The 12,468-nt window shown below is 35.7% G+C and overlaps 1 protein-coding gene across 7 annotated transcripts in view; it reads right to left on the bottom strand.

The window, feature by feature from the left end:
- LOC114527013 overlaps positions 1-11,966 on the bottom strand; it is a 30,594-nt gene extending 18,628 nt beyond the window's left edge. For 5 of the 7 annotated variants that reach the window (XM_028548574.1, XM_028548577.1, XM_028548578.1 and 2 more), the window contains exons 1-11: positions 11,052-11,155; positions 9,832-9,948; positions 9,604-9,654; positions 8,615-8,742; positions 8,356-8,383; positions 6,496-6,531; positions 5,322-5,351; positions 4,827-4,868; positions 3,770-3,811; positions 1,374-1,436; positions 694-723 (exon numbers count right to left, since the gene is read on the bottom strand). In XM_028548574.1, the coding sequence (XP_028404375.1) occupies positions 694-723; positions 1,374-1,436; positions 3,770-3,811; positions 4,827-4,868; positions 5,322-5,351; positions 6,496-6,531; positions 8,356-8,383; positions 8,615-8,742; positions 9,604-9,654; positions 9,832-9,922 (541 nt within the window). In that variant the 5' untranslated portion in view covers positions 9,923-9,948; positions 11,052-11,155. Of the gene's footprint in view, positions 1-693; positions 724-1,373; positions 1,437-3,769; positions 3,812-4,826; positions 4,869-5,321; positions 5,352-6,495; positions 6,532-8,355; positions 8,384-8,614; positions 8,743-9,603; positions 9,655-9,831; positions 9,949-11,051; positions 11,156-11,823 lie in introns of those variants that run through there. The other 2 variants (XM_028548575.1, XM_028548576.1) reach the window with 2 other exon arrangements.
- Positions 11,967-12,468: the final 502 nt, after the last annotated feature.

Below are 12,468 nucleotides of genomic sequence, written 5' to 3'. Positions count from 1 at the left end.
CAAACTCATATTTCAGTGGAAATACCATCATGGGGTCGTTAATATGACACTGCAGAAATCGGTTCCCATTTGTGCATTTCTGTTTAACTCTTAATTAAAATACCACTGCATGGCACTGAGTAAGTTGAAACAAGTTCAAATTCCCTTCTGAATACGTATTGTGCAATCTTTTGAAAGCTCATCAAAAACATTTGGCAGCTGTGAAATGGCTATTTTTAATAATTTTCAACACAAGGTTTTTAATTCAGACGATTTGTTTTTACCGTGTGCATTCAATGTGCATTCATTGGATGTTGAAAAACAAGCACGGGAGTATGAACAAATCGTAAATATTCAAAACAATTTATTAGTCGTATTTCAATAATTACATTCAATTTTCAAAAATAGTATTTTGTAGACTTCGTGTTTTTCGAGTCTTTATGAGCGAGTAATTTTTCCATTTCCCGCCTTGAAACTGATGTGAAATGAGCACTTGTGCTTGCAGCCATTGTAAATTTTATTGTGTAAAAGAGAGGACAAGCTCGCGAATTTTCCGCGCTTGTGCACGACACCGCTGTAAAACGGCGGGCGCCGCCCAATAATATTTCAGTGGAAATACCATCATGGGGTCGTTAAGATGATACCGCAGAAATCGGTGTTTATGAACTTTCAACTCGAAACATGCACTGAATATAGAAGAATACTGGTACATACTTGCTAAAGTTTCTACCTCAAAATCATCATCTGTTTAAAAGCATAAAGCATAAAATTAGAACCACGTTAAATGGGATGGATTCAAGTTTTACTCTCACGAACTACGTGCAAAGATTCAAAACATCCTTCTTCAACACATGCATGAAAAAAGTTTCATTTTGACAAATAAATGTGGAAATAAGCCATATATTACATAATTATATTATAGAACGAGGCAACCTGGTCGTCGCCTAAAACTTGAAATCCATCTTATATATAATTATTAATTACGATAATGTTGTGACGTGATGGCCTCAATCAGTTATACGCCTGTATTCTAAAAGCTCATTTACCCTCATACTCCCTGATTGAGTGCATTACATAGAAATTTAATATAGATCTTTGAGGACCGGGACCGTATTTATAAAAATTTGCTTTGTTCCCCGCTAAAAATCTTTGTGTCTCTGTTAGGCTGGTAGTGATGTTGGTGGAGGTATACGATAGTGTTGTAATTTCTTCTGTTAGTACAATGGTGTACAAGTGTTCATGTACAAGTGTTGATATTTTAGTGGTGTAAGAACTAATAATTAATATGGACTTGCTGTTCGTTGTTTTCTCCGGTAATCAAGACTCTATGTATGTGTAGTTTTCAGTATAATCTGATTATAGTAAAAATAAAATATTTAAGCCTCGCTACTCACAAATATGGTATACCCCCTTCTCTGTGCTTAAGGACGATGTGCTTGAGACACTTCTCAGAGATCCTAGTAAAAGTACATTAAATATTTAAGCCTCGCTATTCACAAATATGTGCTTGCGGTCGACATTGTTAGAATATGATTTAACACTATGAGCATGGAATTAGTTCAATCACAGGTTTAATAACTCTTTAATTCACTGCATAACATCGTATTTGCTAAAATATCGTCATGGTGCAAAATATTAATATTCGGAAAATATTTATATTCTAAAAAAAATCACAAATCTTGCACAATCGTAATCTTCAGTCTTCAGTCTGCCCCCTCGAGGCCTGAATTATTCTGGATATCCTGCGAAAGCTGAATTCAATGATTGTTTTATCATTCATTAGATTTTGAAAAATAAGCATATGAGCATAAAGAAATGGTATGCATGAAAACACGGAGTCGGAGTTTCGGAGTACGGAGAGTCCCGGAGTGAAGTGTCCAAAACTTTAAAACACAGAGTGGTAAAAACACGGAGTCGACGTAAAAACACGGAGTGGACGTAAAAACACGGAGTCCACGTAAAAATACGGAGTTCACGTAAAAACACGGTTTTTACTCAATAGTTTTATTTTATATGTGGTTGCAGGTATTCAGATCCTGTGGAGATGGCTATGCCCTCATTGCAGGGGTGTTGGAGGGTGCCTTTTGAAGATGAGATGATTGGCAATGTGGCAATGATGAAGATTGATGATTGGTAACATTTTATATGATTCCGTTATAGGAATTGTAGAATGCAGAATATTGTGGATAATTGTGGATTTGAAAATTGTATTTATGAAATGCTACGAATATGTGTTTGTTGTTTGGAAAAACCTGGGTGCAATATGGAAACGCGTGAGATGCCTTGGCAAGAATGAACGCCGGTTATTGCCATTCTGGTCAAGTCCCTTTCGTTTGTTTTTCGTTGAAAACTGTAATTATGTTTCATCAGGCTTCAAGCATAACTAGGGAAAGCACGTTTCTAACCCGCTAGCAGGTCTTGGAACGACGTGCTCGCATATGTGATTTGTGGTAATGAGCGAAAAATGTGTGACGTTAATTCGTGGCGAGATCGGTGATGATGATGAAGTCCAAATATACATGAGCATGCTGTTTGTCCGTATGTAGTGGGCTGTTTGTTTGCTTTTGGGGGCTAATCCCTGAATCGATTGGTGCCTGTTCTCTGAATGGATTGGTTCCATAAAACATCCCCAATGTGTGGTGATTTTGTGAGAAAGGGTGGTGTTCAATCCCACGTGTATTCCCGTTAGTGAAATTATTAAAGCGCGGCATGGGAGGGTGCCGGGGAAAATGATCATCATCATTCCCACAATGCCAATCATCTCATCTTCAAAAGGCACCCTCCAACACCCCTGCAATGAGAGCATAGCCATCTCCACAGGATCTGAATGCCTGCAACCACATATAGAATAAAAATATTGAGTAAAAACCGTGTTTTCACGTCGACTTCGTGTTTTCACGTCGACTCCGTGTTTTTACGTGGACTCCGTGTTTTTACGTCGACTCCGTGTTTTTACGTGGACTCCGTGTTTTTACGTCGACTCCGTGTTTTTACGTGGACTCCGTGTTTTTACGTCGACTCCGTGTTTTTACGTCCACTCCGTGTTTTTACTACTCCGTGTTTTAAAGTTTTGGACACTTCACTCCGGGACTCCGTACTCCGACTCCGTGTTTTCATGCATACCTAAACAAATCGTAACTATTCAAAACAAATCTATTAGTCTTCTTTCAATAATAATGTTGTGACGTAATTATCGAAAGGGTCTATTGATTGAAGCTATAGTGATGGCCTCACTCACTTATATGCCTTATTCTAAAAGCTCATTTACCCATACGCATTGAGTGCATGACATAAAAATGTTGTTTTTACTGATCAATGCATGAGAACGTCATTTCTTAGTCAATGGAAAGACTGAAGGTAAAAAAACTGAAAATCAAACTCATATTTCAGTGGAAATACCATCATGGGGTCGTTAATTTGACACCGCAGAAATCCGTTCCCATTTGCGCATTTCTGTTTTGCTCTTGAGTAAAATACTACTAGCACTTGAAATAAGTTCAAATTCCCTTCTAAATACGTGCTGTGCAAACTTTTGAAAGCTAGTAGTGATGTTGGTGGAGGTATACGATAATGTTGTAATCTGTTCGGTTAGTACAATGGCGTAGAAGTGTTCATGTACAAGTGCTGATATTTTAGTGGTGTAAGAACTAATTTACTGATTATGGACTTGCTGTTCGTTGTTTTCTCCTGTATTCAAGACTCTATGTATGTATAGTTTTCAGTATAATCTGATGATAGTAAAAGTAAAATATTTAATTCTCGCTACTCACAAATATGGTATACCCCCTACCTGTGGGTGTGGTCGATATTCTTGGGACTTTTTCCGGAGGTACTAGTAAAAGTAAACTAAATATTTAAGCCTCACTATTCACAAATATGTGCTAGCGGTCGACATTGTTAGAATATGATTTAACATTATGAGCATGCGATTAGTTTAATCACAGGTTTAATAACTCGTTAATTCACTGCATAACATCGTATTTGCTAAAATATCGTCATGGTGCAACATATTAATAGGAAAATATTAATATTCTAAAAAAGTTACAAATTCTACACAATCGCAATCTTCAGTCTTCAGTCTGCCCCTTAATTCGAGGCCTGAATTATTCTGGATATCCTGCGAAAGCCGAATTCAATAATTGTTTTATCATTCATTGGATTTTGAAAAAAAAGCACATGAGCATTAACAAATTGTAACTATTCAAAACAAATTTGTTAGTCTTATTTCAATGATTACATTCAATTTTCAAAAATAGAACTTTGTAGACTTCCTGTTTTTCGAGTCTTTATTTGCGAGTAATTCTTCCATTTCCTGCCATGAAACTTATGTGAAATGAGCACTTGTGCTTGCAGCCATTGTAAATTTTATTGTGTAAACGAGAGGAAAAGCTCGCGAATTTCCCGCGCTTGTGCACGACACCGCTGTAAAACGGAGGGCGCGGACCAATAATATTTCAGTGGAAATACCATCATGGGATCGTTAAGACGAAACCGGTTCCCATTTGTGCATTTCTGTTTTGCTCTTAAGTAAAATACCACTGGCACTTGAAGTTCAAATTTCCTTCTGAATATACGCACTGTGCAAACTTTTGAAAGCCAATAGTGATGTTGGTGGAGGTATACGATAGTGTTGTAATTTCCTCGGTTAGTACAATGGTGTACAAGTGTTCATGAACAAGTGTTGATATTTCAGTGGCGTAAGAACTAATTCAATATGGACTTGCTGTTCGTTGTTTTCTCCTGTAATCAAGACTCTATATATGTATGTGTAGTTTTCAGTATAATCTGATGATAGTAAAAATAAAATATTTAAGCCTCGCTATTCACAAATATGGTATACCCCCTACCTGTGGGTGGGGTCGATGTGCTTGAGACTTTTCTCGGAGGTACTAGTAAAAGTAAATTAAATATTTAAGCCTTGCTATTTACAAATATGGGCTAGCGGTCGACATTGTTAGAATATGATATTGAATAGTAAATATTGAAATTAAATTTATTAGTCTTATTTCAATAATTACATTCAATTTTCAAAAATAGTACTTTGTAGACTTTTTGTTTTTTGAGTCTTTATTAGCGAGTAATTTTTCCATTTCCTGCCATGAAAATTATGTGAATTGAGCACTTGTGCTTGCAGTCATTGTAAATTTTATTGCGTAAAAGAGAGGCAAGCTCTCGAATTTTCCGCGCTTGTGCACGACACCGCTGCAAAACGGCGGGCGCGGATCAATAATATTTCAGTGGAAATACCATCATGGGGTCGTTAAGATGATACCGCAAAAATCGGTGTTTATGAACTTTCAACTTGAAACATGCACTGAATATAGAAGAATACTGGTACATACTTTCTAAAGTTTCTTCCTCATAATCATTATCTGTTTAAAAGCATAAAGCATCAAGCACAATATTAGAAGCACGTTAAATGGGATAGATTCAAATTTTACTCCCACGAGCCACGTGCAAAGATTCAAGACATCCTTCTTCAACACATGCATGAAAAAAATGTTTCATTTTGACAAATAAGTGTGGAAATAAGCCATACATTACATAATGATATTATAGAACGAGGCAACCTGGTCGTGGCCTAAAACTTGAAATCCATCTTATATATAATTATCAATTACGATAATGTTGTGACGTGATGGCCTCAATCAGTTATACGCCTGTATTCTAAAAGCTCATATACCTTCATACTCCCTGATTGAGTGCATGACATAGAAATTTTGTTTTTACTGATCAATGCATGAGAACGTCATTTCTTATTCAGTGAAAAGACTGAAGGTAAAAAACTGAAAATCAAATTCATATTTGAAAGGAAATACCATCATGGGATCGTTAAGATGCTTTTCTGTTTTGCTCTTAATTAAAATCCCACTGGCACTCTGAATAAGTTGAAACAAGTTCAAATTCCCTTCTGAATACCTACTGTGCCATCTTTTGAAAGCTCATCAAAAAAACATTTGGAGCTGTGAAATGCTTATTTCTAATAATTTTTAATAACACAAGGTTTTTATTGAGACGATTTGTTTTTACCGTGTGCAAGTTTCAAATCTTTTGTTCAACTCATATTTTGTTGAGCATTTATAAATCTTTTTGCTTCCCAAATTTGAAGTCTAAGTACTACAAATTGCGGCAAAGTTTATATGAATGCAAACCAATTTCCGCGATATCCGATACAATGAGATTGATATTTCCAACTCAATGGATTTTTGAGAAACAGCGACCCTCTAATACAGGCGTTACTCTTAAAACAGAAATTTAGAAAACAATTCGTTTCTGGGGCCAGGACCGTATCTAGAAGCTTAATTAGGGGAGGGGTGCATTTTTATAAATTTGTCTTATGCCCGAATGTTTTGTTTTTTATATATACTATTGTTCTGACATGATATGCAAACATTAATATATGAATATACACCCTCCCTAATTAAACTTCTAGTTACGCCCTATCTGGGTCTGATCATAGGAAAAAGGAAAACAAAGCATCACAAGTCCAGCTATAGAGAAATACAGAATAGTTACCATAGGAAGCTGCAGCAGCAGAAAGATAAACTGCGCCTAAAAGCATAAAGCATCAATTATAAAATTTTGCGAAATCAGTGATGAAAGTAAGAAATATAAACCACCCAGATGAAGAAATTGATTCATTCCATTCACAATATTCCCAGTCAATAGACCATTTCGATAACGTCACAACATTATCGTCATTAATCTAGAACCACCTTAAATGAGATGGATTCAAGTTTTACTCTCACGAGCCACGGCAAAGATGCAAAACATGCTTCTTCAACACATCCATGAAAAATATTCTTTCATTTTGACAAATAAGTGCGGAAGCCATAATGCACAAGCCATATATATTACTCGAGAATGTGTATCCCTAGTCGTGGGCTAAAACTTGAAATCCACCTTATTTAAACGTGAACGTTCAAAGGGTCTTAATCTCGAACGGAATTATACACTTTTCAAATCGGCATCGCAAAAGCGTATAGGTTCGATTCCTGCCGGAGGACCTATAGTTAACTTATTTTTCCATAAACTGTTCCCGGCTTGAATTTGAAGTGTGTATAATTCCACTCGAGATTAAAACCCTTTGAACGTTTAGAATTTACCTGCATCGAGTGAAGTGCCAAAAATCACAAGTTATTTAAATGTAGTTCTAAATTCAAAACGATAATGTTCTGACGTAATTATAAAAGGGTCTATTGATTTAATTTACTATAGCGATGGCCTCAATCACTTATATGTGTGTATTCTAAAAGATCATTTGCACTCATACTTATTGAGTGCAGGACATGCATAGAAAATTTTTTTTACTGAACAATGCATGAGAACGTCCTTTCTTATTCAATGGAAAGTCTGAAGGTAAAAAACTTGAAAATCAAACTCATATTTCAGTGGAAATACCATCATGGGGTCGTTATTTTGACACCGCAGAAATCGGTTTCCATTTGTGCGTTTCTGTTTTGCTCTTGAGTAAAATACTACTGGCACTTGAAATAAGTTCAAATTCCCTTCTGAATGCGTACTGTGCTGTCTGTGCATTATATTGAAAGCTCACCAAAAACATTTGGTAGCTGTGAAATGGCCATTTTAAAATTAAGTATATACCCGATTTGTTTTCACCGCGTGCAAGCTTCAAATCGTCTGTGCAAGTCATATTTTGTTGAGGATTTATAAAACTTTTTCCCATTTTTTGCATTTCTCTTTTGCTCTAAAGATACTACTGGCATTGAATATTAAGTTGAAACAAGTTCAAAGCCTCTTCTGAATACGTACTCTGCAATATTTTGAAAGCTCACCAAAAACATTTGGCAGCTGTTAAATGGCTATTTAGAGACTTAGGTATATACACAAGGTTTTTAATTCAGACAATTTGTTTTTACCGTTTGCAAGTTTCAAATCTTTTGTCCAAGACATATTTTGTTGAGCATTTATAAATCTTTTTACCCCAAAATTGAAGTGGCTAAGCATAACGAATTGCGGCAAAGTCTATATGAATGCAAACCAATTTCGGCGATGCCCGTTACAACGAGATTGATATTTCTAACTCATTGGATTTTTGAGAAACATGCAGCGACCTTCTAATACAGGCGTTACTCTTAAACAGAAATTTAGACAAGAATTCGTTTCTGGGGCCAGGACCGTAGCTAGAAGCTTAATGGGTTGGGGGGTGTATTTTCATATGTTTGTGCCGGCCCGAATGTTTTCTTATGCATCCTATTGTTATTACATGATATGTAAACATAATAATATATGAATATACACCCCGCCCTCGAAATTAAACTTCTAGATACGGGCCTATCTGGATCTGACCATAGGAAAAAGGAAACCAAAGCATTACAAGTCCTGCTATAGACGAATATAGAAGAATATACTTACTTACGACTTTTGCATTCTGATTCTGGTTCTAAAGAATAAAAAAATATTTACGTGGAAAGTACAGCATTTTGAAACGAAAGCTAAAAACATACAGAGGCTATACATATTTCAGGTGATCCTTTTTAAGTGATCCATTTAGGTGTCCCGGCCTTTGTATCGGTAGCCTGAGCACGAATAAATTTTGATACTGGATTATTTTAACTGCGACGTAATTTTCGTGAACAAATCATACGTGAGTTACGCAACGAGCTCGACTTACCAACTGTCTCTGTCTCTGTCTCTGTCTCCAGCAGACAACGTACACCACCACACAAACAATGACAACAATTACGCCGGCGATAACGCAACCAACAATTAAGCCCAGCCTGGAGACATCATCGTCTGCTTCTAAATGACGAGGTAAATCGAAGTAGCAACCGGAAAGAAACAAGACAACCGCGTGAGTGTAAATAAATCATCGACAGAGCAGTCTAAATTATTACAAGCTACAATCTTGACCAAAAGTCAATGAAATGGCACGTGCTAACATAATTTTCACAGTTTTCCAACTACTGCGGCAATCTCCGATCCGTCATTTTGGCAAGCCGGCAATATTGATTATTCACGGCCTCAGCTAACTATAAAACAGTATATGTGATCAAATGGTAGGGATAATTATTTTATATAATTATTATTTTATTGTTTGATTACGACTTTTTTTTCAAAACCGACTTTTGCCGGCATCAACAAATTCAACAATTGCAGAAACGTGGAAACGTCACAGTTAGAGAATACTAGGAATTTATTTGTTGGTGCCAAAACTATCAAAACTGAGATTGTTTGTATAGTTAATAATATATTTTATCATTCACGTATAGTTTCGATGTGAAACATTTTCAAAACCTCGGCTAATGTGTCCTTGCCATACGGTTCGCTCATTCATTTCTTCTCTCTTATTTTAATATGCTGGGAAACTAAATTTTCAAAGCCAGTTTTTTATGCATTTTTTTATCCTTTGCGTGAAAAATTTCTTTCATCGTTTTTGAAATTTGTGCATGCAAACGTCGCCTTAGTGATTTTCAAAACCATATAGTTCTAGCTTGCATCAACAATTGTAGAAACTCATTATTTGTTTAGATATGAGTTCATAATGACAGGAATTATTTGTACACATAACGTTAATAATTAAAAATACGAGGAATTATCCGTAGGTGGCTAACCAATAAAAACAGGAATTTTATCCGTACAGTTAAACATAATGTACACTACCTGTGCCTTGGGTCGATAGTGTTGGGCCAGGTGTTGTCATAACTGATGTTGCTACAAAAAAACGTTAGGAAAAAATAGGATTGAACACAAAATATAACTTAATATCACATTTCAATTCCTTGCATAAATTTAGTTTGTAATCATTAAATTTACTTTAAAAGCATGTAACCTATATAAGCGCTGTGTTGTATGTATTGATATTCTGTATGTATGTATTAATTTTCTTACAATCACCAGTAGTGGCATTGTCCTGGGCATTCGTGACCAATCCCCCACACCAAAGGCAAAGGATAAACGCTATTTGAACGAACATGGACATCCTATAACCAGATGGCTTGTTTCAATCTAAATATAATTGCAAATTAAATTATTTAAAAAACTTTTTTCCACGTTTCTATGCAGTTATAGAAATACGCGTGGGAATTTTTCTATTTATTTTATAATATAACCCAATAAAAAGATTTTGTACAAATATTATAATTCGATTCAATTACAAATTCTCATTACATTACTTCGCTTGTCAATTCGCCGGAAGTCCCGTGCGATACACTTATATAGGAACACGCTTCTCGACCAATCAGCACCGACAGCACGCGCGTACTATATATGTTATATTGCAAGTTTATGTTTATATTGTAACGTGGTATTACAATACAAAAGACTTTTACCGCCGAAATTTTAGAAGGCTTGTAATCGAATACCAATAAAGGCTTGTAATCGAATATCAAGCCCTTAACGGCTATTAGATTATCAGCCGACTTAGCACAATTGTTCCACACAAACGCGGAAATTCGAAAGTTCTACACCAAGAATTGTTTTATTATCAGGGGCCAGGGCCGAAACTAGAACGATAATTGGAGAGTGTTTATTCATGTAGTCAGTTCGACAGACAAATTTCGTTTTGTCCGATCTCGCCCCTTTCAGACGTCCAATGTTTCATGTTATTGAACTGAAGTCTTTGACTTTGTTTACTTAGAGTTCACTCGAATTTGATTTGGCACATGAAAAGTTTGACGTCTAAAACGGGCCTAAGCTAGCTCATATTCGTTGGGCAAAACTGAATATAAGATAAATTCCCATTTAACAACATGGAAACCTCACTATTGAGACGATCAAAGTGATATGGTAATGCCTAAATAATGGTATAATACCGCGCGACTGCTTCCGCAATATGGCCTTCGACCTCAATGTATAATTATAGAGACATTAGTTTGATTGGGAATTGGTCTAAAAATTACACATCTCAAAATTTCGTGATGACATAAAGCATCAGTGCTTGCTTCACTTGCATGCTTCTGAGGTTTCGTGTAAAAAAACACTTTATAAGGCGTTGAAATTTTTAACTATATACTCGGCAGGTTTGTCATACTGACATCCGCTTTATTGCATGGCAACTTGCTGTTTACAGTAGATAAATCGTTTATTTAATAAACTTTAGTTAGTCTTACTCTAGTCTTTACAACATAACTGTATCCAATAACCAAATGTTTGATGAAACCGGCCGCCTCTTGACTTTCGACAAAGTGGACACAGTAGCTATATCGCTTTCGTTTAAGACTTAATTGAGTTGGGAAAATTGCTTACAAAGCACAAATAACCGTTTGGATTCTGTTTGGATATTCCAGGGTATTAAATTTCACTTTACGTCATCGTTTTAAAGTATTACTACAAAACTTTCAAATCAACAACAACATAACAAAAAACGTGGTCAAATCGCTTAAAATTGGTTCTAAGTGTGTCGCATTTAATAACTACTTTTGCTGTGGCAGTGCGATCTAAGATTGCAAAATAAATCGTTGAATAAAAGTATATATTGCTAACATACAGAAATTCTACTAAAATCTGTTATTTGCTCCCGGCGCAACCCGTCCATTTTGGAAAACTTTCAAACATCACTCCTATTATTAATCCCCAATTGTACACGCGCCATCGCAAGATTATCTATACAAATAAACTGTTAAAATTTTAATTTAATGTTGTAGTTACTATAGTTAACTTTCCAAACAAGAATTGTAAATTATTACTTTTTCTTAAATTATTAATAACAATCATTGGATGATATCAAGAACTATTATATACACAAGCGCTGGATATGAGCTTACGTGCAATCTGATTTGCTCTACTGGACATAAATCTGAGATTTAATCTCAGCTTAACTGGGCTATATATTTGCATGCATGCATGCATGCAGCATTTTATTAAAAAATACGTGTAACATACCCGTATCCAATTGGTTGGAGGTTCCAAGTAATCTAAATATTGTTTATAGGGGTAGCTATCGCAAGCTGAGAAGTCCAATACCAGCAAGGCAGACCAAACCAAGACTGTAGATTATTGACAGCGTTTCCACAACTTATTTGCATAAGACTATCCTCAAAAAAAAGCAACGGGGTTTGCACCATAGTGCAGCTAAAATGACTTTTAGCATTGTAAATGAAGGATTAAGAGCCATTTTCAATTCCCAGAGGTGCACTTTAGAGCTGTATTAATGTTCTTGCATATTTAAGTGGTTGCGTTTTTTCAGTTGAGACACCCTGTATAGGGGGATGGTAGAATGACAAAAAAGAGAAACAAAGAACTTTGGAAATAATGCATATATCCTATTAAGACTATATACAATCCCTGCATCGTTCATGCATGCATGGTGGTCATTTTGAAGGAATTTTCCTTCAATTGTGGAAACGCTGATTATTGACGTTCGCAACAAATATTTAGCATGCAATTGTATAGCTTCCTCATACTTCATTGGGCTCGTTAAATATATAACTTCCCTTGCATGACTTGTATATATAAATAATGTGACATAATAACTATGGGCAATGGTTCTTCATTGCAGAGGAAATATAAAATCATGAAAAGTACTTA

The sequence above is a fragment of the Dendronephthya gigantea genome, unplaced genomic scaffold (assembly GCF_004324835.1).
Source record: "Dendronephthya gigantea isolate DGI-Jeju-01 unplaced genomic scaffold, DenGig_1.0 000042F, whole genome shotgun sequence".
Classification (NCBI taxonomy): Eukaryota; Metazoa; Cnidaria; class Anthozoa; order Malacalcyonacea; family Nephtheidae; genus Dendronephthya; species Dendronephthya gigantea.
The sequence above is the reverse complement of the archived record's forward strand: the minus strand, read 5'-3'. Positions and strand labels throughout refer to the sequence as shown.